The 24,738-nt window shown below is 33.3% G+C and overlaps 2 protein-coding genes and 2 long non-coding RNA genes across 16 annotated transcripts in view; 2 read left to right on the forward strand and 2 right to left on the reverse strand.

Annotated features, from left to right (window-relative positions):
* LOC137488294 (uncharacterized) overlaps positions 1-180 on the reverse strand; it is a 56,375-nt gene extending 56,195 nt beyond the window's left edge. For both annotated transcript variants that reach the window (XR_012395151.1, XR_011007292.2), the window contains exon 1: positions 1-180. This exon is cut by the window's left edge and continues 39 nt beyond it. This is a non-coding gene — a long non-coding RNA (uncharacterized lncRNA).
* Positions 181-292: 112 nt separating this feature from the next.
* nmrk2 (nicotinamide riboside kinase 2) lies at positions 293-8,114 on the forward strand. Of its 2 annotated transcripts, NM_001327784.1 has the most exon segments (8): positions 293-447; positions 521-611; positions 1,382-1,430; positions 2,121-2,286; positions 5,312-5,383; positions 5,464-5,570; positions 7,057-7,142; positions 7,517-8,114. In NM_001327784.1, coding segments are annotated over 7 exon segments (597 nt in total). In that variant the 5' UTR covers positions 293-421; the 3' UTR covers positions 7,517-8,114.
* Positions 8,115-11,222: 3,108 nt separating this feature from the next.
* Positions 11,223-24,738, forward strand: part of loxl5b (lysyl oxidase-like 5b) — a 38,235-nt gene continuing 24,719 nt past the window's right edge. For 4 of the 11 annotated variants that reach the window (XM_073910301.1, XM_073910276.1, XM_073910308.1 and 1 more), the window contains exons 1-2: positions 11,223-11,253; positions 13,566-13,640. Coding sequence is in view for 1 of the 11 variants with exons in the window: in XM_073910327.1 (XP_073766428.1) it covers positions 11,231-11,253; positions 13,566-13,640 (98 nt within the window). In the remaining 10 variants the exon portion in view is untranslated. Of the gene's footprint in view, positions 11,312-11,461; positions 11,504-11,869; positions 11,911-13,565; positions 13,641-24,738 lie in introns of those variants that run through there. The other 7 variants (XM_073910293.1, XM_073910269.1, XM_017357372.4 and 4 more) reach the window with 5 other exon arrangements.
* LOC108180184 (uncharacterized) lies at positions 20,480-21,383 on the reverse strand. The gene is made up of 2 exons (XR_001796702.4): positions 21,342-21,383; positions 20,480-21,097 (listed from the first exon to the last, which is right to left on the reverse strand). It is a non-coding gene; the product is annotated as an uncharacterized lncRNA (long non-coding RNA).

A 24,738-nucleotide genomic window follows, 5' to 3' on the forward strand; every position in this document is an offset into this window, starting at 1 on the left:
AATGTGTGTTAAACAGAAAATATGTGCTAGTTCGCAAGATTTGGTGGTATATTTCCACTCTTTAACTGCCCCTCAGGAAAAGCGCGTGCTTGACGACGTGCCTCTCCACGCGCGCGACCCGCTGAAAGAAGCACAGCGACAGGTGCGAGGCTGGAACGGCGCCAATATGCAAATTTAAACGACGACTCAAGCTCTGATTGGTTCACTAAGAGCGGCCTCACTGGCAAGACACCCACGTCTCTTTGACGCAAGGCCGAGCAGCCTATATAAAGAAGGCGAAACCTAGTCCATCAATGAAATAGTAAAAAGAGGGAGATTCTGGGAGAAAGGAAAGGAGAGAGAGGCTGAAAGCATTCCCAAGGAAGCGATTCCTTTGCTAGTGTCCTATCGCGAAGACCAAGAACAAACAAAGAGGATCAGAATGAAGTTTATTATTGGAATAGGGGGGTGAGTACTCACAACAACACCATTATTAACATGTATTATACACTCTCATTGTTTAATAATGTGTTTTTAACAGTGTGACCAATGGAGGAAAGACAACTTTGACTGGAAGACTCATAAAGAACCTACCAAACTGTTGTGTGGTTCATCAAGATGATTTTTTCAAGGTATGAAGAGATCCCACAGTATTTTATTAATACTTTCTTCATATGTATTGTGGCACATAAAAGTATTTGGACATTTATGCCTTGCTTAAGAATGTATTAGTGTTATTATTAATACATTTTAAGTCTGGCGTGAGTGTCTGAATACTTCAGATTTAGAATACAGACAATGCTAGATTATAATTAGCGCCACAGCATTTTAGAGGGACAGAAAAGGTAAAGACATTTAGGACTTGAATCATTTGTTGTATTTATGGACCCATGTGGTTCATGAACCCTATGCTGGTGTTCTCCTGGACAGCCAACCTCAAACAAATACACAAATGATGGATGCCTAAAATAATGTACAGTCTAGCAGGCATTCATTTGAAGCATTAAAAATGCTAATTCCACTAATACGATTCTCTTGCTCATGCCATAGTCAATCTATGGCATGCAAGAGGATCTGGCAACCCTTCAAAACTCCAATCGCGCTCTCATATCGGCATATTTAATAACACCTCTTAAGTGCATCACACACACATTCCTAACTGTCTTCGGAGGCTTTTTTTACACCGGGAGCCTCTTGAAGAATTGCATTTTTAACATGCTGGTAAAGATAATCAATCCAACGAATGCACATTTAGTGCACTGAACTCAAATTAAGTCAAGTACACACTTCAAATTGATATTTGAAGACTATAGGCTGAGGGCTTGGCGTCACATGTCCAGGTGGGACCAGCACTGCCTGAGCGATCTACACCTTTTTGTTTTATTGGTCACTGTTATTGCAGCCCCAAGATCAAATAGAGCTCGGGGAGGACGGCTTTAGACAATGGGATGGTAAGAATGGCTTTCGCTGTGGGAAGAGAAACAGTAAAGTATTCCCACCTTTCCATAACCATTCTTGATGTTTGCTTTTTTTTTTGTAACCTTAAACCCAGCAAACTATTTTTTTTCTTCCAACATGCAGGTCGAAAGTTTGGACAGACTTACAGTACAACACATGATTGTTTTCCACAGTTTTTTCCATTTTAATTTGTGGTTACATGCTCTAAAATTACGTTTCAAATGATGATTATTGGAGTATGTTTTAATTAATGTAATATTTTCACTTTAAATCTGTCGCTTGCCATTTCTGTGTAATTATTGATGATAAACAAAATCAATTTCTGAGTAAAATCTGTGCACCAAATTTGTTACCACTTAGTGTATTTAAAACATCCCATGATGAACCTAATTACTTTGGATGATAAATGAGCTGATTACTTTTAACTTTTAAATGTATTGGTATATCTATATTACCATTTATGTCTAAGATACTATAGCCATAATAAAGAGTAACACTAATAAGTGTGTCCAAACTTTAGACTTGTAGTGTAAATTTGACTCACAGTCTATAGTATTAATTATTAACATCCCTAAAAAGGAAAAAGACAATAATTTTAAAAGAGCAGAAACAGTTTTAATGCATTACTGAAATGTTATCCAAACATGTGAGACACGCTTTGTCTTTTTTGTCTCCTTGTGTAGTCATTACCGCCTTAGACATGGACGCCATGGTGAACACTGTTAAAGGATGGATGGAGAACCCGGTGAAGTTTGCACGATCCCATGGCGTGAGCGTTTCCACCACATCTGACCCTGATAGTGACATCCACATACTCATTGTGGAGGGATTTCTGCTTTATAACTACAAGTAGGTGATCATTCAGGCCAGTGTTGGGTGTAAATAGTTACAAAGCATTGGTAACACTTAGGTTGCGTTAGTGCATATTAGTTTATTCTTAACTAATAACATTAACTAATGTTGATGTTGGATTTTAATAATTATAATGCATTACTAAAAGTTTCATTTATTATTTTTTCTGTACATTTATTTTATTTTTTTTTATTATTATTAATATATTTTTTATTTAATGCATTTCCTTTTCATCAATTTTTTTTTATTATTATTTTTTTTTTTTTATTATGTCAATTTGTCTTTTCTTTTTTTCAATTTATGTATGGTTCAAAAAAAAGAAAGAAAAAACGAAAATACCTTTGTAATTGAATACCTTTAATGTACTGTACCTTTTGTCAAAAACACAATAAAAAATAAAAAAAAGTTTAATTTATATAGAATTATATATAGATATTTTACATATTAACTAATAATAATAACAATAATAATTTCTAATTACCTTAATGACTAAAGGTTTTCTTTTTTACAACTGCACATGAATTTGGATGTTAATAATGCATTAGTAAATGCTGAAATATGATTATTATTTCTGGACAAGTATTGTTTATTATTAGTTCATGTTAGTTAATACATTAACTAATGAAACCTTATATAAAGTGTGATCTATTTACTGTAATTAAACGACTTTACCTCTGATAAAGTAAACGGTTACTTTTAATTTTTAGGTCATTTAATTACAGCTACTTGTAATATAATTACCCTAATAATTACATAAATTCAACAGGTCTATATAAATTAATTCAGAAAAGCAGAGTGTTAGATCACACTCTCCACGCCAGATAAATAAGATCCAACCTCTAACGCCAGATCTTGTCAGGAAATGTCAGTTTCTCCAGGTATCTGGAAAACAAGTCAGCAAACCTGTTAATCAGTATTCAACTGAATTAACAGTCTACTACCAATATAGGAGTTGATTATGGAAGGAAGCCAAAGAAGAGCAGAAGCAAGAGACGAAGTGATAATTATAAATGAGCAGGGTTTATTAAATAATCTTAGTTTCATGTGTTCCGGTGTGCTCTCATAGTTCGTCTGAACAGCACAAATATTCATTCATTCATTTTCTTTTCAACTTAGTCCCTTTAGTAATCCACAGCGGAATGAACCGCCAACTTATCCAGCATATGTCTTACGCAGCGGATGCCCTTTGAGCTGCAACCCATCACTGTTATCATAGATCAGGCCACAAGACCTTGAATTAGAGACATACCCTCATATTTCATATCAGTGGAGAGGAAAACTGTTATAAAACGCCATCACTATAAGACTAAACCATGAAAAAATGGAATAAATGATTGATATAATAAATGATAAACATGAATAAATAAAAAATAATAATTAAATCAATAGATTACTAAATGAATAACTAAGATTTATAAATGATTATATAGCCACAACTGAAATTATCAATGCAAAACAAAACAAAAACAAATCATAATATAATCTAGAATTGATTTCATTTAAAGCACACACAGGTTATCACATATTTCAGATTTTATAAGAGTAAAGAGTGATATATATTTTGCAGATTAATTATATATTTCAACTAAAAAAGTATTATAATTTATCAAAACAACTGCATATGCTAAATAAAATAATTAATTGAGAAATTAGATTACTACAATACAAGGAATACATTTAAATAAAGCAGATGAAGTGAAGTTATTAATAAAAAAATATAAAATTAAGCAGAGTAAATGTAAATATATATATATATATATATATATATATATATATATATATATATATATATATATATATATGTGTGTGTGTGTGTGTGTGTGTGTGTGTGTGTGTGTGTGTGTGTGTGTGTGTGTGTGTGTGTGTGTGTGTGTGTGTGTGTGTGTATATATGTATGTATGTATATATATATATATATATATATATATATGTATATATATGTATGTATGTATGTATATATATATATATATATATATATATAGAGAGAGAGAGAGAGAGAGAGAGAGAGAGAGAGAGAGAGAGATAATTAGCTTATTAACTTAACCTAATAATAATAATAATTGCTAATTACCCTAATGATTAAAGCTTTTATTTTTCTGACAACTGCACTTGCTTAATAAATAGAAATGTATACCAAAATATATATGTATGAAATATAGTGTCAATACTATTGTGTTTTGATGCATATATTGTTTAAATGAAGGGTTTTGGGTTTCAATGTTTTATTATTAGAAATTTTTGCTGACATTCACTTGAAAATACACTTTTTTTTAAACATAAACATAAAACTTAGAAAAGTTTTCTACATTTGAGACGTTTGAAAATAAAATTAATAAATAAAAAAATTAAAACCAGCAATGAACAACAGTAATAAAAATAATAATTAAACAAAGTTAACATTTAAAACATTAAATAAACATGCATTCTCCCCACCAGCCACCCACCAGTGCTATCCAACAATAAACGTAGATCCTAAAGGCATAGTAAACATATTAATCACAAGTTTGTAAAAATGAAATAAAAGGGGACCACTTTTTTTTAAATAACAAAACCTTGTCTATTAGGGCTGTTAGATTCAGATTTTTTCCAGATGTAGTGTACCTGTTAACTCTGTCAACCATGATTTAAGAGTTGGAACTTCTTTTTTCTTCCAAAACCCATATGAAACAAACTGTTGTTGTACCCGTGCAAATCTCAAAAATTCTTCGGAAACTCCAAATATAATTAATATAGGATCTGGTTCAATTGGAGCGTGTTTTTAAAAGCAAAGCTAAAAGATTCTGTTTGACTCCAATTTAAATCATTAAAAGTTTACATTGTCCATGCATTCAGATTTATGTGGATTACTATTTAGTCAAGCGATTATATGACTTATTGAGTAACTATAGGTCACATTTCAGACAAAGTAATAAGAAAAATCATTTAAATACAGATGTATTACAATGATTACGTCCTTATTTTGGTTATTAATCATGAAAATGTGAGCATAAAATTAATGGTTTGCTCTCATTTCCACCTTCAGGCCTTTAATTGACGTCTATAACAAGTGCTTCTACGTCACCATTCCATATGAAGAGTGCAAAAGGAGAAGAAGGTGAGGTTGATTATTAAAAATCATGGATGTTTGATGGATTTGTTGAGTCTTTTCTAACAAATCTGGTGTTGTCATTTCAGTACGAGAACGTACACCGTTCCTGACCCACCCGGTCTGTTTGACGGCCATGTTTGGCCAATGTACTTGAAACACAGGACAGAAATGGAGAACAGCAGCTTGGATATCCGTAAGTCAATCAATAGTAGTTGTAATAATAAAATGGCATTCACAAACAAGGTCATTTTAGTAAAGGAAATCTTCAAAAGCTGTTGGACAGAAGCATTTTTGTTAGCATTTTGTTTTGTTTTGACCAGAAATGGGCATGTTTAACTACATATATGATCTTTTAACATATCTTAATTTTTACTTTTATTCCTTTAAGTTGTGTTTCTGTGGTTTTCGGCTGTGGTGTTTAGTTTATTTTTATTAGCAAGAGGTTTAAACAAGAGTTAATGTAAGAAGAACAAACAATATTCTTTGCTTCGGTCTGTTAACTCTGCTAAACTACAATTTATAAAACTAAATTTAATATATTTAGTTTTTACTAAATAGAAATATGTTCACAAAATAAAAACTAAACAACACCAAAAAATGCTGGTTTGCACACAATCTATTTGTGTTGGGACAACATGAAGGAATTAGGTTAGCTTATTAGTTTTCAGTATTAAGCACTAATACTGTGATGCAAAATCTGACCTGTGGCTGTTTATCATATTTATAATATGATATTTAATATGACAAAGTGTGTCTTCATTTTTTATTTTATTCGTTTAAGCTACATGTGTGTGGTTTTAATAAGAGAAAGAGATTTAGAGAAGAGTTAATATAAGCTGTGCAAGGTCTGTTAACTGGAAATTAATAAAACTAAATAAATAAAAAATAAATATAAATGAGCAATTCCATGAAAATGTCAACCTTGCCATGAAAAGAAAAATGTTTTCACCAAAATAGCGAAACCGTTTCTACATTTTTTGCGCAGGCAAGTGTTTTATAGTACTTTAAAAATACTTAAAAATTTCTCTGTTAATGTTTTCAAACTATTATATTTGATTTAACAAAGTCAAACAAATGGCAATTTCACATCCGTCACATCCACAACGAAAAAGTGTCACATCCATAACAAAGCTTTTCCCTCAAAAATGCAAAAATGTCAAAATAAAATAAAATCAATCAGTTTTGTTCTATAAAGAGCCAACTCTTATCCTTTTGTTGAGCATTATTTATTTTGGGTTGTGCAGTTTAATTCACAGAATTTCTACGAAATATGTTGTATACTGTAAACTCGCAGACTTTTTTTGTCACATCCATAACGCATGTTTATTTTCCTCATTTAAAGTATAAAAATGTTCACAGATTGAATTCTTTTGATCCCATAACTCTGTGGTTAGTTGTTTTGGAAAATATAAACAGATGATTCAATATAATGTTAACGTATACTTTCTCTGCGAATTTATGTTTTGAATTTTTACTGCAAATGTCACATCCATAACGCTGGAATCAGCCAAATATGTTTTCAAAATGAAAACCAAACCAACTATTAATCAAATGAGCTAAAACGATAGTGAAATGTATGACAAATTTAAAAAATAGGATCAAAAAAAGCTATAATGACCTTGTTTACAACCCATTTCACTTTGTAATCTGCCGCTCAAATACACTATTTGCATTTGCAGAATATCTGGACGGCATGAGCTCTAAGGACGAGCTCTATAACCAAGTTTATGAAGACATTCAGAACTCTCTGTTGAACATCTTATAGGTGAGCACCTCCATCTTTTATATGCTCTGTTCACAATTTCCTGCAAACTCTACAGGAAACTTACTGTAAATCAATTACAGCAAAAATACTTATATTAATATATTAAATAATATATTTACATTATTTATAAATGTAAATAATATATTTACAGCACCATTTACCTTGTTGTAATGTACTTACAGTCTTTTATATCTTTACTGTAAACTATGAAGCAATTTAAAACCTTAAAATACAGTAGCATACCGCATAACTGTCCTACAGTAAAATACGGTTCACGTTACAGTTAAATACTGTGTAACTTACAAAAAACAGTGTGTATATATGTGACTGCAAAGATGTTTAACTAATCATCTGTGTTTTTCTTCTCGTTGCAGCATCTCCAATCGGATTGAAGATGTGTTTGTGTATAGAACTGTAAATAGGATCTTAAGTAGATTCGGCTTCTGCCACTAGATGAACTTTGTAAATACGATGAAGCACTAACTTATTTGAAAACTTGTGGCTAGTGCCTTTGATTTTATATTGCTCTGTGTAACTTGTTTTATTTAAAATCACGCCTCACTCTCTGGGCTGATCAGAGATGTACAGTTTTCATGTATACTGTAATTGAAGAACTTCAATCAAAACACACATTTGAACTCTTTATCTGTTGTGTTTTCATTCTTAGCATTGAGACGTGCATGCATTTAAACCATCTTGTGCATGTTTATGGATTATGATGAAGGAATATAATAAAAATATAAAATAAATAACACATAACTCAAGAAATAAATATGAATGTATTGGGCAAGATATAACATATATACATTTTAATTAAAACATTTCACAGAGTTTAAGTAAATACTGTAAAATTCCAGGGCTTTTAATGTAAAGATTGTTCATTTACATGAAAATGCATTAGATATTATGTATGCGCTTTCATTCTCAGCATTAAAACATGCATGTTATTTTAAAAAACATGCAAATATTTCCCAAATGATGTTGAACCGAGCAAGGAAATTTTCACAGTATGTCTGATAATATTTTTTCTTCTGGAGAAAGTCTTGTTTGTTTTATTTCGGCTAATAAAATAATCTTGTACATGTTTATGGATCATGAAGAAGGAATATAATTAAATATATAGTACAATTATTAAATAGATAAAAGATAACTCAAGAAATAAATTGCAATGTAAAGGGCAAAATATAATATATTTAAATAAAATATTATTTTGCAATGCATTACATTTTAATTAAAACATTTCACAGAATATACTGTAAAATTGCAGGGCTTTTTTATGTAAAGATTGTTCATTTACATGAAAATGCATTAGACATTATGCATGCACTTTCATTCTCAGCATCGAAACATGCATGTAAACCATCCTGTACATGTTTATGGATCATGATGAAGCAATAAAATGAAATAATATCATATAATTATTAAATAAATAAAATATTTTGCAAGACATAAATTGCAATGTAATGGGTAAAATATTAAATATTATAGAAATAATTATTAAAATAAATCTCAATGCATTGTATTTAAAACATTTCATAAAATTCAAGTATATACAATTGCAGGGCTTTTTTATGCAAAGATTGTTCATTTACATAAGAATGCATTAGACATAATGCATGCATTTTCATTCTTAGCATTAAAACATGCATGTAAACCATCTTGTACTTGTTTATGGAATATGATGAAGGAATATAATTAAATATTTCATAAAATTATAAAATAAATAAGAGGTTACTCAAGAAATAAATTCATTGTTACGAGCAAAATATAACATATTTAATAATATTATTAAATTACAATGCATTAGATTTTAATTAAAACATTTAATAGAATATACTAAATCAAGTATACACTGTAAAATTGCAGGGCTTTTTATGTAAAGATTTTTCATTTAAATAAAATTGCATTATACATTATGCATGCGCTTTCATTCTTAGCATTGAAACATGCATTTAAACTATCTTGTACATGTTTAGGGATTATGATGAAGGAATATAATTAAATATTTTTATACAACTGTTAAATAAATAACAGATAACTCAAGAAATAAATTGCAATGTAACGGGCAAAATATAACATATTTAATAATATTATTAAATTAAAATGCATTCGATTTTAATTAAAATATTTAATAGAATTCAAGTATATACTGTAAAATTGCAGGGCTTTTTATGTAAAGATTTTTCATTTACATAAAATTGCATTGTACATTATGCATGCGCTTTCATTCTTAGCATTGAAACATGCATTTAAACCATCTTACATGTTTATTGATTATGATGGAGGAATATAATAAAATATTTCATAAAATTATTAAATAACAGTGAATTCAAGTAATAAATTGCAATGTAACGGGCAAAATATTAAATATTTAAAAAATTATTCCTATTCTAAATTACAATGCATTACATTTCAATTAAATCAGTTAATAGAAATGCTTTTTTATGCAAAAATTTTTCATTTACATAAAAATGCATGACGCTTTATGTTTGTGTGTTGTATTTATTGCAAAGGTGTGATAATTTACTCTCACATATATAACATTTTAGGAAAATTTTATATTTATTTCAGGGACAGCAGATGCAAAATTTGTTTTTGGCTAATTCTATATTGTACATCAATTTATTTATTAATATGCATTGTCCCCATCAAACAAACCTAAAATATATTCACATAATTAATAGTGCTGGGTAACGAGTCTCATCCAAAAAGTTTGTTTTGACTTGATATATGTGTGTGTTTTTTATATACATTTATTTTGTATATGTGATACACAATTTAATTACAGATGTTTAAATGTATTTGTATCATATACAATCAATCTAAATATAAATATACATTTTCTCAAATATATGCATATTTATATACACATAATAAATATACTCAGTACACACGCACACGTCAAAACAAACTTTTAAGTTGGTTAATCGCCATGTTTACTGACGCCATCATATTTATGAAGTATGTATTACGCTAATTGAATTAACTCCATTATTTACCTCCATTTGCTTTATCAAAACCCACTTAGTTACATCACAGTTACAGCAGAGTTTCATCTGGTTTTACATTCATTCATATGTGTATTTACTGTATAGTTAATGCCATATTACTACAGCACAAAAGCAAACACATGATATCAGTCACTCAGACTCGAGGTCATTTCAGTGTGTAGTCATTTATAGTTCACCACTTGTATGAAATGTCAATGTTAAATTTTATTGAAGTACACACAATCAGATGCCTTCTCTTATTTTATCATCTGAACATCAAGTACCTTAGAGTATAATACGCATTCTCATTTAATAATTTCAATAAATACCCTACTGAAAAAAACTGCTTAAACCAGCCTAGGCTGGTTGGATGGTTTTAGCTGGTTGACCAGGCTGAGTTTAGAGGGGTTTTGGCCATTTCCAGGCTGGTTTCCAGCCATTTCCAGCCTGGTCTTAGCTGGTCAGGCTGGGAGATGACCAGCTAAAACCAGCTTGACCAGCCTAGCCAGGTTGGGAGCTCAGCCAAAACCAGCTATATCCAGCTTAAGCCAGGCTGGTCAAGCTGGTTTTAGCTGGATTTAGCTGGTCATTTTCCAGCCTGACCAGCTAAGACCAGGCTGGAAATGGCTGAAAACCAGCCTGGAAGTTGCCAAAACCCCTCTAAAACCAGCCTGGTCAACAAGCTAAAACCAGCCAACCAGCCTAGGCTGGTTTATGCTGGATTTTTCAGCAGAGTTAGCAGGTTCAGTTAGTGGTTTTGTTTTTTCCATTATGAATCTCATATAACATCAACAACATAAAGTATAATAATGTTTAATAGTGTTGATATATGATATTCGTCTATATAGAAGAATGAAAATGAGCGTCATTTATAGCTAATCATTGTGTAACACAGCTGCTGACAACAGTTCTAATAGTACCAGATACAGGAACAAAACTTGCATAACCATTGAAAGCTGTTTGTAGTAATAACGTTTATCTGAATTTTGTCTCTTTTAAGTATCAAAACAAAATGAAGCCACGAATAACAAAGCCGAGTCGAACTTTTAATATGTAAATCCAGACGTTTCCCGCGTCGTGATGTTGAAAGGAGAGTTGATGTCAAACATGGCGGCCAACAGGTCTGTTATTTATTGTTATGAATGATTCATTTTAAGGCGCTTTATCGATCATATTAACGTAAGAATGGACCACTTACTTACGTGTTTTTGACTTCCGGTTTTCCGGTTGTTTTACCTTTCTAAAAACGGTAGTTTTTGCTACACCATTGCTAACATGTTTAACACTTTAATATGACAGTCTTTTACCCTCTATTGCACTGTTGTTTAGTTATAGCTTGTTTTCAGTAGGATATATCGTCTAATGAATCTGGTAAGTTAATAAAAAATTGCTTTGTAAAGTGTTGTAATATAATTTTTGGTTTAAAATAAAATATGGGCATAATGTCTCTTGTTTTCCCTTTAAATAGTTTGTTTCTGATCCAATTTGCAATAATAATAATAATAATAATAATAATAATAATACATGTAAATGATATCTATCAAAGCAGTTAAAAATATTCTTAACACGTTTCCCAAGGTTTGGGTCATATAAAGTAATTAAAATAGTTTATTAGATGTCATGGATAGATGGTGTGTTGTTCATAGATATGCCAATCTTTGAACTATTCTAAGATGTTTACTCCTAGATTATAACAATAATTGTGTGCATGCTGTGTTTGTTTTATTATATTTACAGCAAAATGTAATTGCAGTGAGACTGTTTTAAAGAAGTCAAGGGTGAGTAAATTATGTTACATTTTTGGTGATTATCTGTTTGATACATTAAGACTATTTGATTAAAACTGTGAAAAAACTCAAATTCAAGACAACAATACACTCACCGGCCACTTTATTAGGTACACCTGTCTAACTGTTTTCTAATCAGCCAATCACATGGCAGCAACTCAATGCATTTAGACATGTAGACATGGTCAAGACGATCTGCTGCAGTTGAAACTGAGCATCAGAATGGAGAAGCAAGGGGATTTAAGTGACTGAACGTGGCATGGAAACTGCTGATCTACTGGGATTTTCACACACAACCATCTCTAGGGTTTACAGAGAATGGTCTGAACAAGAAAAAAATTTAGTGAGTGGCAGTTCTGTGGGTGCAAATGCCTTGTTGATGCCAGAGGTCAGAGGAGAATGGCCAGACTGGTTCCAACTGATAGAAAGGCAAGAGTAACTCAAATAACCACTCTGTACAACCGAGGTCTGCAGAAGAGCATCTCTGAACACACAACACATCCAACCTTGAGGCAGATGGGCTACAGCAGCAGAAGACCACACCGGGTGCCTCTCCTGTCAGCTAAGAACAGGAAACTGAGGCTACAATTCACACAGGCTCACCAAAACTGAACAATAGAAGATTGGAGAAACGTTGCCTGCTCTGATGAGTCTCCATTTCTGCTGCCACATTCGGATGGTCGGATCAGAATATGGCGTCAACAACATGAAAGCATGAATCCATCCTGCCTTGTATCAACGGTTCCAGCAGGATAACTCACCATGTCATAAAGCGTAAATCTCAGACTGGATTGTTGAACATGACAATGAGTTCATTGTACTCAAATGGCCATCACAGTCACCAGATCTCAATCCAATAGAGCACTTTTGGGATATGATGGAACAGGAGATCGGCATCATGGATGTGCAGCCGACAAATCTGCAGCAACTGCGTGATGCTATCATGTCAGCATGGAGCAAAATCTCTGAGGAATATTTTCAGTACCTTGTTGAGTCTATGCCACGAAGGATTAAGGCGGCTCTGAAGGCAAAACTGGATCCAACTCTGTACTAGTAAGGTGTATCTAATAAAATGGCCAGTGAGTGTAAATACAGTATATCTGTCAGAAAAAATCAGGGTGAAATATATTTCTTTTCCACTTTTAAGCAAATATTCTTGTTTAGCATCTTGATTAAAGAATGATTACATGTTTTTATTGTTAAATAACGAAACACGAAAGTAAATTGTGCTGTTTAAGCATGAATTTTCATGAATATTGATGTGTGTTGCAGATTAGAAACTTTGATTTTTGGAGAATAGGATTAATGTTAGATTATGAGAAATGCTTCTGCAAGTCAACTGCTTTGTCAGCAAATAAATGCAATTTTATGGAGATATTTTCTGAAAACCTGAAGGGACACAGGATAATTTTCTTAGGAAAAAAGGCAGAAAAAGAGTCTAGTGTAGTCCAGCAGGTTGTCAGACAGAATGAAAAGCATGTCTATGACTGTACTGTGGCATCTTTAGTGGATCAGAGTGTCTCTTATGCACTGAGGGTGTGTGTTTTGTGTGTGAGGTGTTATATTTAGGCCACATGCCTTCAGTGTCAGGAGGGACGCTTCACTTTGAGATGTAAATAGATGTTCATTCTCTGACCTCTGTGCAGTTCGGGCCCTCGTGACCATGTGACCCTCTGTGTGTCAGCCAGGAGCCTGGACCACGAGGTACAGCTGGGGGAAAGGTGAGAACGGCTAAGACGTCACAGTTTTTCACGAACACCTCAAAATGAGTAGCAGAGATGCAGATCAAGTTTGATCTATTTTGGTTGAAATGCAAGGCTTGACATTTATGGGGTTATATTTGCGACACAATTTTGCGCACAAAAGATCATGTTTTAAATTGGCTTGTGTGTGTGTAAAATGTCTGTGTGCAAAAATTGTGTACTGAGCACACGATTTGACTTGTTCATAGCGCAAAAGATCATGTTTTGAGAGTGAAAATGGCTTGTGTGTGTGCGTAAACGGATTTTGAAGACACAGATTGACTTGTTGTGCATGCATAAACATCATTTTTTGAGCACAAAAAATGACTTGTGTGCATGTAAACAAGAATGCACACAAAAAAATCAAGCTTTGAACTGCTAAAAGGGCTTGTTGTGTGAGCGTGAACAAGTCTGCGCACAAAAGATCATGTTTTGAATACGAAAGTGGCTTGTTGCGCGCACGTAAACAATTCTACATGCAAAACATCTAAACAAACTTGACTTGACTACAAAGTTGAATTTTGCTCACTCAAATGTGTTACAATTTTCATCACAAAACTGAGCTAAAATGCATGTGAAACAAGCCATTTCGCACACTCCAAATGATTTTTTGTGCACTGAGTTGTTAAAGTGCACACAACAAGCCATTTTCACACTCAAAACATGTTCTTTAGGCCGCAGAATTGGCAATGCGCACAGAACAAGCCATTTTGGGTGCTCAAAATGTGATCTTTAAAGCGCAGTGCTCAAAAGAAGCTACTTTTCACGCTCAAAACATGATCTTTTTGCATGCATACTTAATTTCATGCACTCAGATTTTTCATGCTCAACATGATTTTGTGTGTGGAATTGTTAACGTACACTCAACAACCAATTGTGCATGCTCAAACTATATTTGCATGCAGAATTGTTAATGCTTGCACAAGCCATTTTGCACGCTCAAAACATAATCTTTTGTGCACAGAATTGTTAACGCACACACAACAAGCCATTTTCACTCTCAAAACATGATCTTTTTGTGCAGAATTGTTCATGTGCGCACAACAAGCCATTTTGAACGCTCAGAAAATGATCTTTTGTGCGCGGAATTGTTAATGCACACACAACAAGCCATTTTCACTCTCAAAAAATGATCTTTTGTTTGCGGAATTGTTAATGCACACACAACAAGCCATTTTGCACGCTTTTAAAAAAATGATCTTTTGTGTGCGGAATTGTTAATGCACACACAACAAGCCATTTTCACTCTCAAAAAATGATCTTTTGTGTGCGGAATTGTTAACGCACACACAACAAGCTATTTTCACTCTCAGAACATGATCTTTTGTGTGCGGAATTGTTAACGCACACACAACAAGCCATTTTGCACGCTCAGAACATGATCTTTTGTGCTTAAAATTGTTAATGCACACACAACAAGCCATTTTGCACGCTCAGAACATGATCTTTTGTGCTAAAAATTATTAACGCACACACAACAAGCTATTTTCACTCTCTAAACATGATCTTTTGTGTGCGGAATTGTTAATGCACACACAACAAGCCATTTTCACTCTCAAAACATGATCCTCTGTGCTTAAAATTGTTAACACACACACAACAAGCCATTTTGCACGCTCAGAACATGATCTTTTGTGCTTAAAATTGTTAATGCACACACAACAAGCCATTTTCACTCTCAGAGCATGATCTTTTGTACACAGAAATGTTTACACACACACACACAAGCCATTTTCATGCTCAAAACATGATCTTTTGTACGCAGAATTGTTAACACACACACAACAAGCCATTTTTGCACGCTCAGAACATGATCTTTTGTGCTTAAAATTGTTAATTCACACACAACAAGCCATTTTCATGCTCAGAACATGATCTTTTGTACGCAGAATTGTTAACGCACACACAACAAGCCATTTTGCACGCTCAGAACATGATCTTTTGTGCGCAGAATTGTTAACACACACACAACAAGCCATTTTGCACGCTCAGAACATGATCTTTTGTGCTTAAAATTGTTAATGCACACACAACAAGCCATTTTCATGCTCAAAACATGATCTTTTGTACACAGAAATGTTTACATACACACACACACAAGCCATTTTGGCGCTCAAAACATGATCTCTTGCATGTAGATTTGTGTCACAAATAACACCCCATAGATATCTTTTAAGTGTGACCCCTGTGAGTGAAACAAGGTTATTACCGTCTTTTTAAATGTGTTTTTTATTGAATACAGTTTTTTAATTGTGCTGTAAATTTGAGTTCAGTTTTAGTTTGTTTGAATAAGGGTTTTCTTTGTTTTACTTTCATTTTTATTTTGTGAAGACGTTTCTATTTAGTTTTTTTTTTTTTTTTTTTTTTTTTTTTTTTTCAGTTTTAGTAAGTCTACTTTAGTGGTGTCTAAACTGAGTCCTGGAGGGCCGGTGTCCTGCATAGTTCAGCTCCAACTTGCTTCAACACACCTGCCAGGAAGTTTCTAGTATATCTAGTAAGAGATTGATAAGCTGGTTCAGCTGTGTTTGATTAGGGTTGGAGCTAAACTCTCCAGAACACCGGCCCTCCAGGACCGAGTTTGCACACCCTTGTTCTAGTTGATTAGAGTTATCTGAACACTGTAAGTGTTTGTACAGCTTACGTCAAATCTTTTATTAATAAAGGTAAGAATATTTAGTTAAAGGAAGGGCATCCACTGCGTAAAAACGTGCTGGATAAGTTGGCGGTTCATTCCGCTGTGGCGACCCTGGATTAATAAAGGGACTAAGCCGACAAGGAAATGAATGAATGAATGATGAAGAATTCAGACAAGCCTACATATTAAAGATCATGTATGTAGTTAAACATGCCTAGATTAACAGACAGAGAAAAGATAGGACACTTGCTTTGTTTATATAAATATATATTTGCTAAATATTATTTTATTTCATTGACTGTTGTTCATTTAATTTAGTTTTAATTGTCATTTATTGTGAATTTTATTTCATCTTAGCACATTAACATTTTAATTAGAGTCTTAGTTTACTAAAATAACCTTGGACCACTGAAACATAAAACAGCTCCAACTATGACCATGCAGAAAGTGATGTGTGTGTGCATGTGTGTGTGTGAGGGACTTTTCCTGGACCGAAATTGTTACCACACGCCCTCATATCTGGGATGGTTGCAGAGCGGCAGCTGCCTTCCCTTCAGCAGCTGTAAATGTGTGAGGAACGTTTCACTCATATACCAGATGACAGAGGCATTTTTGTGTTCGCTCAGGTCTAATTTTAGAGCTTAGTGCTTTTGAACAATGAAACTTGCATTGGATTGATTTCAAGTTACTCAAATATTCATTGAAAAACTTATATACTCAAAGTTTTTGTAGCTGTGTGTATATGATCACAAAGAGGCATAGTATATTCTGTCATAAATGTATTTATTATCAGAAATGCTGAATCTCAAGTCTAATCCTTTGTGTGGTATTATTGCTGCATTGTATAATGGGTGTGTGTGTGTGTGTATGAATATATAAAATATATATACAAAAACAAGATGCCATGTGTATGTGTGTGTGTGTGTGTACGTGAAATTCATTTTTAAATATATCCCATGTGTTTTTTAACAGACATTTAAAATTCATTTTCTCATTTTTTCCTATTCTCATTTTCTTCTAGAAAAAGTCTTATTTCTTTTTGGCTGGTAATTTCTATTAATTTATCTGTAATAATTTTTAAGATCAATATTATTGACACCTCCAAATTTTTTCAAATGGTTAGCTGAAACGGTTTCTGCCCTCAAGTTGGAAAGGTTACACTTCTCTAGATTTGGCAAACAAAAGTTGTATGACAAAACATGGGGCTTTAGATGTATAGGTTAATAATGTTTCTGTAATAATTTTTTCTAGTAATAATTTTTTTCTTCTCTCCACTTCCTTTTTACATGTCATTCTATTTTGTTTCTTATTCCATCAGTCTGGGTAAAATTTCTTTGTTGTTTTTTGATGGTGCTGTATAATTGCTGTAATGTTTGCTTGTGTTTTGGTGCATGTTCTAGTTAGTATAAGGTAATAACACCGAGATAAGTTTGTTAACATATATACATGATGTACATTATTTGGTGTTATGTTTTTACAAAAACTTCTATAAATAAATTTTTTAAAAAAATCAATATTATTAGCCTCCTTAAAATAAGGGCTAATACTTTTGCCTGCAACTGTATATTTTATTGATATATATATATATATATATATATATATATATATATATATATATATATATATATATATATTTAAAAAAAATTCTTTTTTTTCAAATGAGAAAGGATTTTTTTCACAGTATTTCCTATTATTTTTTTCTTCTGGAGAAAGTCTTTTTTGTTTTATTTCGGCTAGAATAAAATCAGTTTTTAATTTATTTCAAACCCATTTTAAGGTCAATATTACTAGCCCCTTATTCAATATTTGTTTTGGATTGTCTACGGAACAAACCACTGTTATACAATGACTTGCCTAATTACCCTGACCTGCATAATTAACCTAGTTAAGCCTTTAAATGTCACTTTAAGCTGAATACTAGTGTCTTGAAAAATATCTAGTCAAGTTTTGTTTTGACTCTCTATAAAACAAAAATGATTGGTTTTATTTAATTTAATATTTTAACATTTATGAGGAAAAAGTCTCGTTATGGATGTGACATCTCCCCGTTATTAATGTGACAGATGTGAAACTGACACTTGTGTGACTTTGGTTAATCAAATAGAATAGTTTGAAAACATTGACAGATGCAGTTTTGAGTACTTGCTCACAAAAAAAACCCAGAAACGGTTTCTGTTTTGTGAAAAGTGAAAAGGTTGACATTTGCACAGAATTGCTCATTTATATATATATATATATATATATATACTCTTACTAGCCACTTTATTAGGTATACCTTACTATTACTGGGTCGGACCCCCTTTGCCTTCAGAACTGTCTTAATTCTTCGTGTCATAGATTAAAAAAAAATACTGAAAATATTCCTGAGAGATTTTGCTTCATATTGTCATGATAGCATCACGCAGTTGCAGCAGATTTGTCGGCTGCACATCCATGATGCGAATCTACTAGCTTGAACCGCTGATACAAGACAAGGCAGCTTGGCTTTACATTGTTAGTTTAGAATTAATGTAGAATAATACGTATACAGTAATATAATTTGTTGTGTGCCTCCAGTTTATTTATATACATTTTTGTTTTCATACATTTTTTCTTACTTGCTGATTTGCTATAATCAATATACTGTATGATGGGCAGTTTATTAAACAGACCAAACTAATGAGTTGAACTAATGGCCAGACTGGTTGAACAACAGGTCAGCTTGCACCTGGCAGCTGCCACAAGAGTCTAACCAGTCTGAACAAGCAAGAACTTCAATCTGAGTTTCTTTTTCCATCAGACACAGAGCAGATCTGCTCTTCCTCCATTTCTCGCAGGGCAGCAGAGTTTATTTTTAGACGCGTCTCAGGTTAACTTATGGATCTCCGTAACGCGTGACGTAACGCAACGCTTCTCGGTTTAAATGCACATGGACGAGTTCGGATGTTAAAACTGAAGGACATTTAGCCTTCAGGACACAAGTGCCAGCAGGAATGAAGATCATTCGCGCGTTTTTAATTGGGAACACGAGCGCGCGCGTACAAGTGTCATAATACAGCATGATAAATTAGTGACTTGCGTTTTTATGACCCTCATAAAGATAGAAGCGAAAGCCTTATTTTTGAGAAAAAGTAAAGGGCATGGCCAGATAATGAACTTTACCTGGTTGTCTTTCTTACTGAAGGAAATAGGCTACTTTTAGTACATTAATTTTAACGTTTTTACGTTCTGTTTCTCCTTACAAATACAAATGTGTATATCGTCATATTTCTTTATTTTTAAATACATATTACTTTATTTAAATTAACTTAAAATTAATTTAAGCAAATAAAAGAGGAAATATAAATATAAGGAGGACAATATTAAGAGAATATAAACATAAATATTTTCCACAATCGACTACTGTAAATTTTAGTATATATATATATATATATATATATATATATATATATATATATATATATATATATATATATATATATATATATATAGTTGAAGTCTGAATTATTAGCCCACCTTTGATTTTTATTTTCTTTTTTAAATATTTCCCAAATTATGTTTAACAGATTCAGAAAATTTTCACAGTATGTCTGATAATATTTTTTCTCCTGGAGAAAGTCTTATTTGTTTTATTTTGGCTAGAATAAAAGCAGTTTTAAATTTTTTTAAAGCCATTTTAAGGACAAAATTATTAGTCCTTTTAAGCTACATTTTTCCCTAATAGTCTACAGAACAAACCATCTTTTTACAATAACTTGCCTAATTACCCTAACCTGCCTAGTTACCCTAATTAACCCAGTTAAGCTTTTAAATGTCACTTTAAGCTGTACAGAAATGTCTTAAACAAGATAGTCTTTAACAACATGTCTTTAACAACATAGTTAAATATTATTTACTGTCATCATTGCAAAGATAAAATAAATCAGTTGTTAGAGATGAGTTGTTAAAACTATTATGTTTAGAAATGTGTTGAAGAACTTTTCTCTCCGTTAAACAGAAATTGGCGAAAAATAAACATGGGATATATATATATATATATATATATATATATATATATATATATATATATATATATATATATATATATATATATATATCATATATATATATATATATATATATATATATATATATATATATATATATATATATATATCATATAATTTGCAGTTTATCTCGCTGTCAAAGACTGGAATAAGCCATAGTAAGTTATTGAAGTTTATTTAAATAGCCTAATTCAAAAACACACGTTCTGCAAACCAAGTTTAACATTCCCAGAACATTTTGGAAACAAATAATTGGTATTAGGTTATATGCTTGTGACAAATACAAGAAAAGATCGTGTGCAGTTGTTTCATATATGTATTTTCTTGCGAATTTAATCAGATTTCATGAAGAATATTCCTGGGGCGCTTTTGAAGACGCGCGTTTTACGCACAAGATTGATACTTCAAAATGAGACAAATAAACATTCTGTTCACTGAATTGGCTCAATATTCACGTGTATCCATTTCCGTTGATCCGCTTCCACTTTTCTCCAGAACAAATATTATATCCCATGATCATCCACAAGCCCGAGAGCTTGTTTATGTTCAGTTACATCTCCTTGAAAGGCAGAAATGCGTTTTCTCACCTGCTTCCAGACGTAAATTAAAGGTGACCTTCAGCCCTTATTTTAGGCACTATCATTTAGTTGGCAAGTCCTCGAAGAATAATGTACGTGGCACCAGGGAATATATAATCCTTTTGGGGAAATCTTGTGCTCAAACCATTAAAGACCATCTTCGTAAAATCAGACAAAGATCAGTGCAGCTCTGGTCACCTAGATTTACCAATGAAATAATTTCAAAGCGTAAAGCAGCGTTAGTTCGAGATGTCGGGAGGATTTGATTTGATCAACAGAGAAACAACAACCAGGAGCGCCAAAGAAAAGTTTATTATTTGCTATACTGTATATATTCGCTCTCTCTTACACACAATGTCTGGAACGCAACGCTTCTGCTTGTGATTTGCGTTACACATTTTGCACTTTATTATACACACAAGTAAAGATGTTTGATACTTACTGTAGTCTAAACTGTATCTATGATCTTCTGCTGGGTGAGTGTGCGTGTGTGTCGCTCTCTGCTCGGCTTTATGGAGTGTGTGTTCGGGGTGTTTCCACATCATCAGCAGCTCTTCTGCTCTATTTCTGTTCGCGGTGTCGCGTTTCTCTCTGCGCCTCTTACCTTTTTTGGCTTGCAGAGAAACACCTCACATGATGACATACATTACTTTAAATTCTGTGTAAAACTTAAATACCTTATAATGAATAATGTAATATCTTGAGTGGTGGAGTTAAAGGGATAGTTCACCCAAAAATGAAAATTCTGTCTATATTTACTTACCCTTTTCTGACCTTTATAAGTTTCTTTTTGATGGGCACAAAAGAAGATCTTTTGAAGAATGTTGAAAATCTGTAACCATTGACTTTCACGGTATTTGTTTTTCCTACTATGGAAGTCAATGGTTACAGCTTTCTTCAAAATATCTTCTTTTGTGTTCAACAGAAGACACTCATAAAAGGTCTCAAACCACCTTAGAGAAAGTAAGTAATGAGTACATTTTCTATCCTTTTAATTTTATTAGAACTATTTTTACCATTCGTTGTTGCTTTTTAACCTGGACAGTATACACACACCGGCCACTTTATTAGGTTCACCTTATCCTTTTGCCTTCAGAAATATTCCTCAGAGATTTTGCTCCATATTGACAGGATAGCATCACACAGTTGCTGCAGATTTGTCGGCTGCACATCCATGATGTGAATCTCCCGTTCCACCACATCCCAAAGCTGCTCAATTAGATTGAGAGCTGGTGACTGTGGAGGCCATTTGAGTACATTGAACTCATTGTCATGTTCAAGAAACCAGTCTGAGATGATTCACGCTTTATGACATGGTGAGTTATCCTGCTGGAAGCAGCCATCAGAAGATGAGCACACTGTGGTCATAAAGGGATGGACATGGTCAGCAACAATACTCAGGTAGGCTGTGGCGTTGACACGATGCTCATTTGGTATGAGCCCAAAGTGAGCCAAGAAAACATCCCCCACATCATTACACCACCAGCAGCAGCCTGAACCGTCTTACAAAGCAGGATGGATTCATGCTTTCATGTTGTTAATGCAAAATTCTGACCCGACCATCTGAATGTGGCAGCAGAAATGGAGACTCATCAGAGGAGGCAACGTTTCTCCAATCTGCTATTGTCCAGTTTTGGTGAGCCTGTGTGAATTGTAGCCTCAGTTTCCTGTTCTTAGCTGACAGGAGCGGCACCCGGTGTGGTCTTCTGCTGCTGTAGCTAATCCGCCTCAAGGTTGGACGTGTTGTGTGTTCAGAGATGCTCTTCTGCAGAGCTCAGTTGTAACGAGTGCTTATTTGAGTTACTGTTGCCTTTCTATCAGCTGGAACCAGTCTGGCCATTCTCCTCTGGCAACAACAAGGCATTTGTGCCCACAGAACTGCCGCTCACTGGATATTTCCTCTTGTTCAGACCATTCTCCGTAAACCCTAGAGATGGTTGTGCGTGAAAATCCCAGTAGATCAGCAGTTTCTGAAATACTCAGACCAGCCCGTCTGGCACCAGCAACCATGCCACGTTCAAAGTCACTTAAATCAGCATTCTTCCCCATTCTGATGCTCGCTTTGAACTGCAGCATATCGTCTTCACCATGTCTACATGCCTAAATGCATTGAGTTGCTGCCTTGTGATTGGCTGATTAGAAATGTGCAATCATAAGTTATTGAACAGGGTTACCTAATAAAGTGGCCAGTGAGTAAATATGTCAGGGTTATTGAATAGCTGTGAATTTGCATTTACATTGGAATTTTTCAAAAGTACACTAATAAAACAAGTTTTCCTGGTGGCTCAGTGGTTAGCACTGTGTCCTCGCAACAAGAAGCTTACTGGTTTGAGTCCCGGCTGGGCCAGTTGGCATTTCTGTGTGGAGTTTGCATGTTCTCCCAATGTTGGCGTGGGTTTCCTCCGGGTGCTTCGGTTTCTCCCACAGTCCAAAGACATGTGATGTAGGTGAATTTAATAAAGTAAAATTACTGTATGTGTGTGAATGAGTGTGTTTCCCAGTACTGGGTTTGCTGGAAGGGCATCCGCTGCGTAAAACATATGCTGATAAGTTGGCGGTTCATTCCACTGTGGTGATCCCTGATAAATAAGCGACTAAGCCAAAGGAAAATTAATGAAGTTTTTCTCTACTAAATCTACAGATTTACGGTTGTGCTTCTCTATTGCACAATACTCTGCCATCTACTGGCCATTTAAGATTTAACAACACACAGATGTTGGCTCTTCTTTCAGTGTTGTTTTCAGTCTAACCACATAAAAAATATACAAAACTTGTTTTATTCTCTGAAACTCTCTTCCGTTTATGTTTGTAGCAGGTGGACATTAGCCTTTAGTTACTCTTTATTCAAAATCTTACATTTTTTGTTTAACATTTTTATTCACAATTTGTTTTATACAATAACCTTAGTGCAGAGGTGACACAGTGGGACTCCATGTTTGGGGTGACCTAGAGTCTGAACACATGCGCTATAGGGGAATTGAATAAGCTAAATTGGCCCTAGTGTACGAATGTGAAAGTGTCTGGGTGTTTCCCAGTACTGGGATGCAGCTGGAAGGGCATCCGCTGTGTAAAACATATGCTGGATAAGTTGGAGGTTCATTCCCTGATAAATAAAGGGACTAAGTGGAAGGAGAATGAATGAACGTTTCATAAGTGAAATTTAAATGAAACACCCATCTTCCCAAGTTTCATTTGACTGCACAGATGTGAACAGATATTTAGCACTTAACATATAGTGGTAATCAATAATAATAATGAAAATCTAATTAAATTAATATCATATGTAGCCTATATGTATCCTTGTTTTCGTCTGTTCTTTAAAAATATGTTAATTAGCTGTTTTTGTCTGTAAGTGTTTTCTGTTTATTTACAGTTGTGAGTTGCATTACGGGTTGTTGATCTGTGCTTTGTCGACTTTTAATGTTGAAAATTCAACTCTACAGTTTAACGTAGTGACTTTTATTGACAATTTAGTGGTTTGTAATTATAATATAATATATAAGAAATAATATCTAGCGAAATAAATCAAAAATAAAAGAACAGAAAATGTGCTGCAGTTTATTACAAGGTTTCTGTAGTGTAAAACACAACACCAACCCTGACAATATAGCACTGCAAACTATTTCACACGTTTAGAAAAGTCACCTTTTCACACTTTTCAAGGTTAAAAGTTGTTGGAATAAAGCTTGAGCTCCTATAATGCAATGCAAAAGCAGAAATAAAGAAGGAAAAATAAAAACATGAATCACAAAAAACAGAAAACTGCAAATTTACGGCATTGTTTTGTTTGTTTACAATGTATAAAATATAGCATAGTTTGATAATATAGTGGGCCAATA

The sequence above is a fragment of the Danio rerio genome, chromosome 2 (assembly GCF_049306965.1).
Source record: "Danio rerio strain Tuebingen ecotype United States chromosome 2, GRCz12tu, whole genome shotgun sequence".
NCBI classification, from domain to species: Eukaryota; Metazoa; Chordata; class Actinopteri; order Cypriniformes; family Danionidae; genus Danio; species Danio rerio.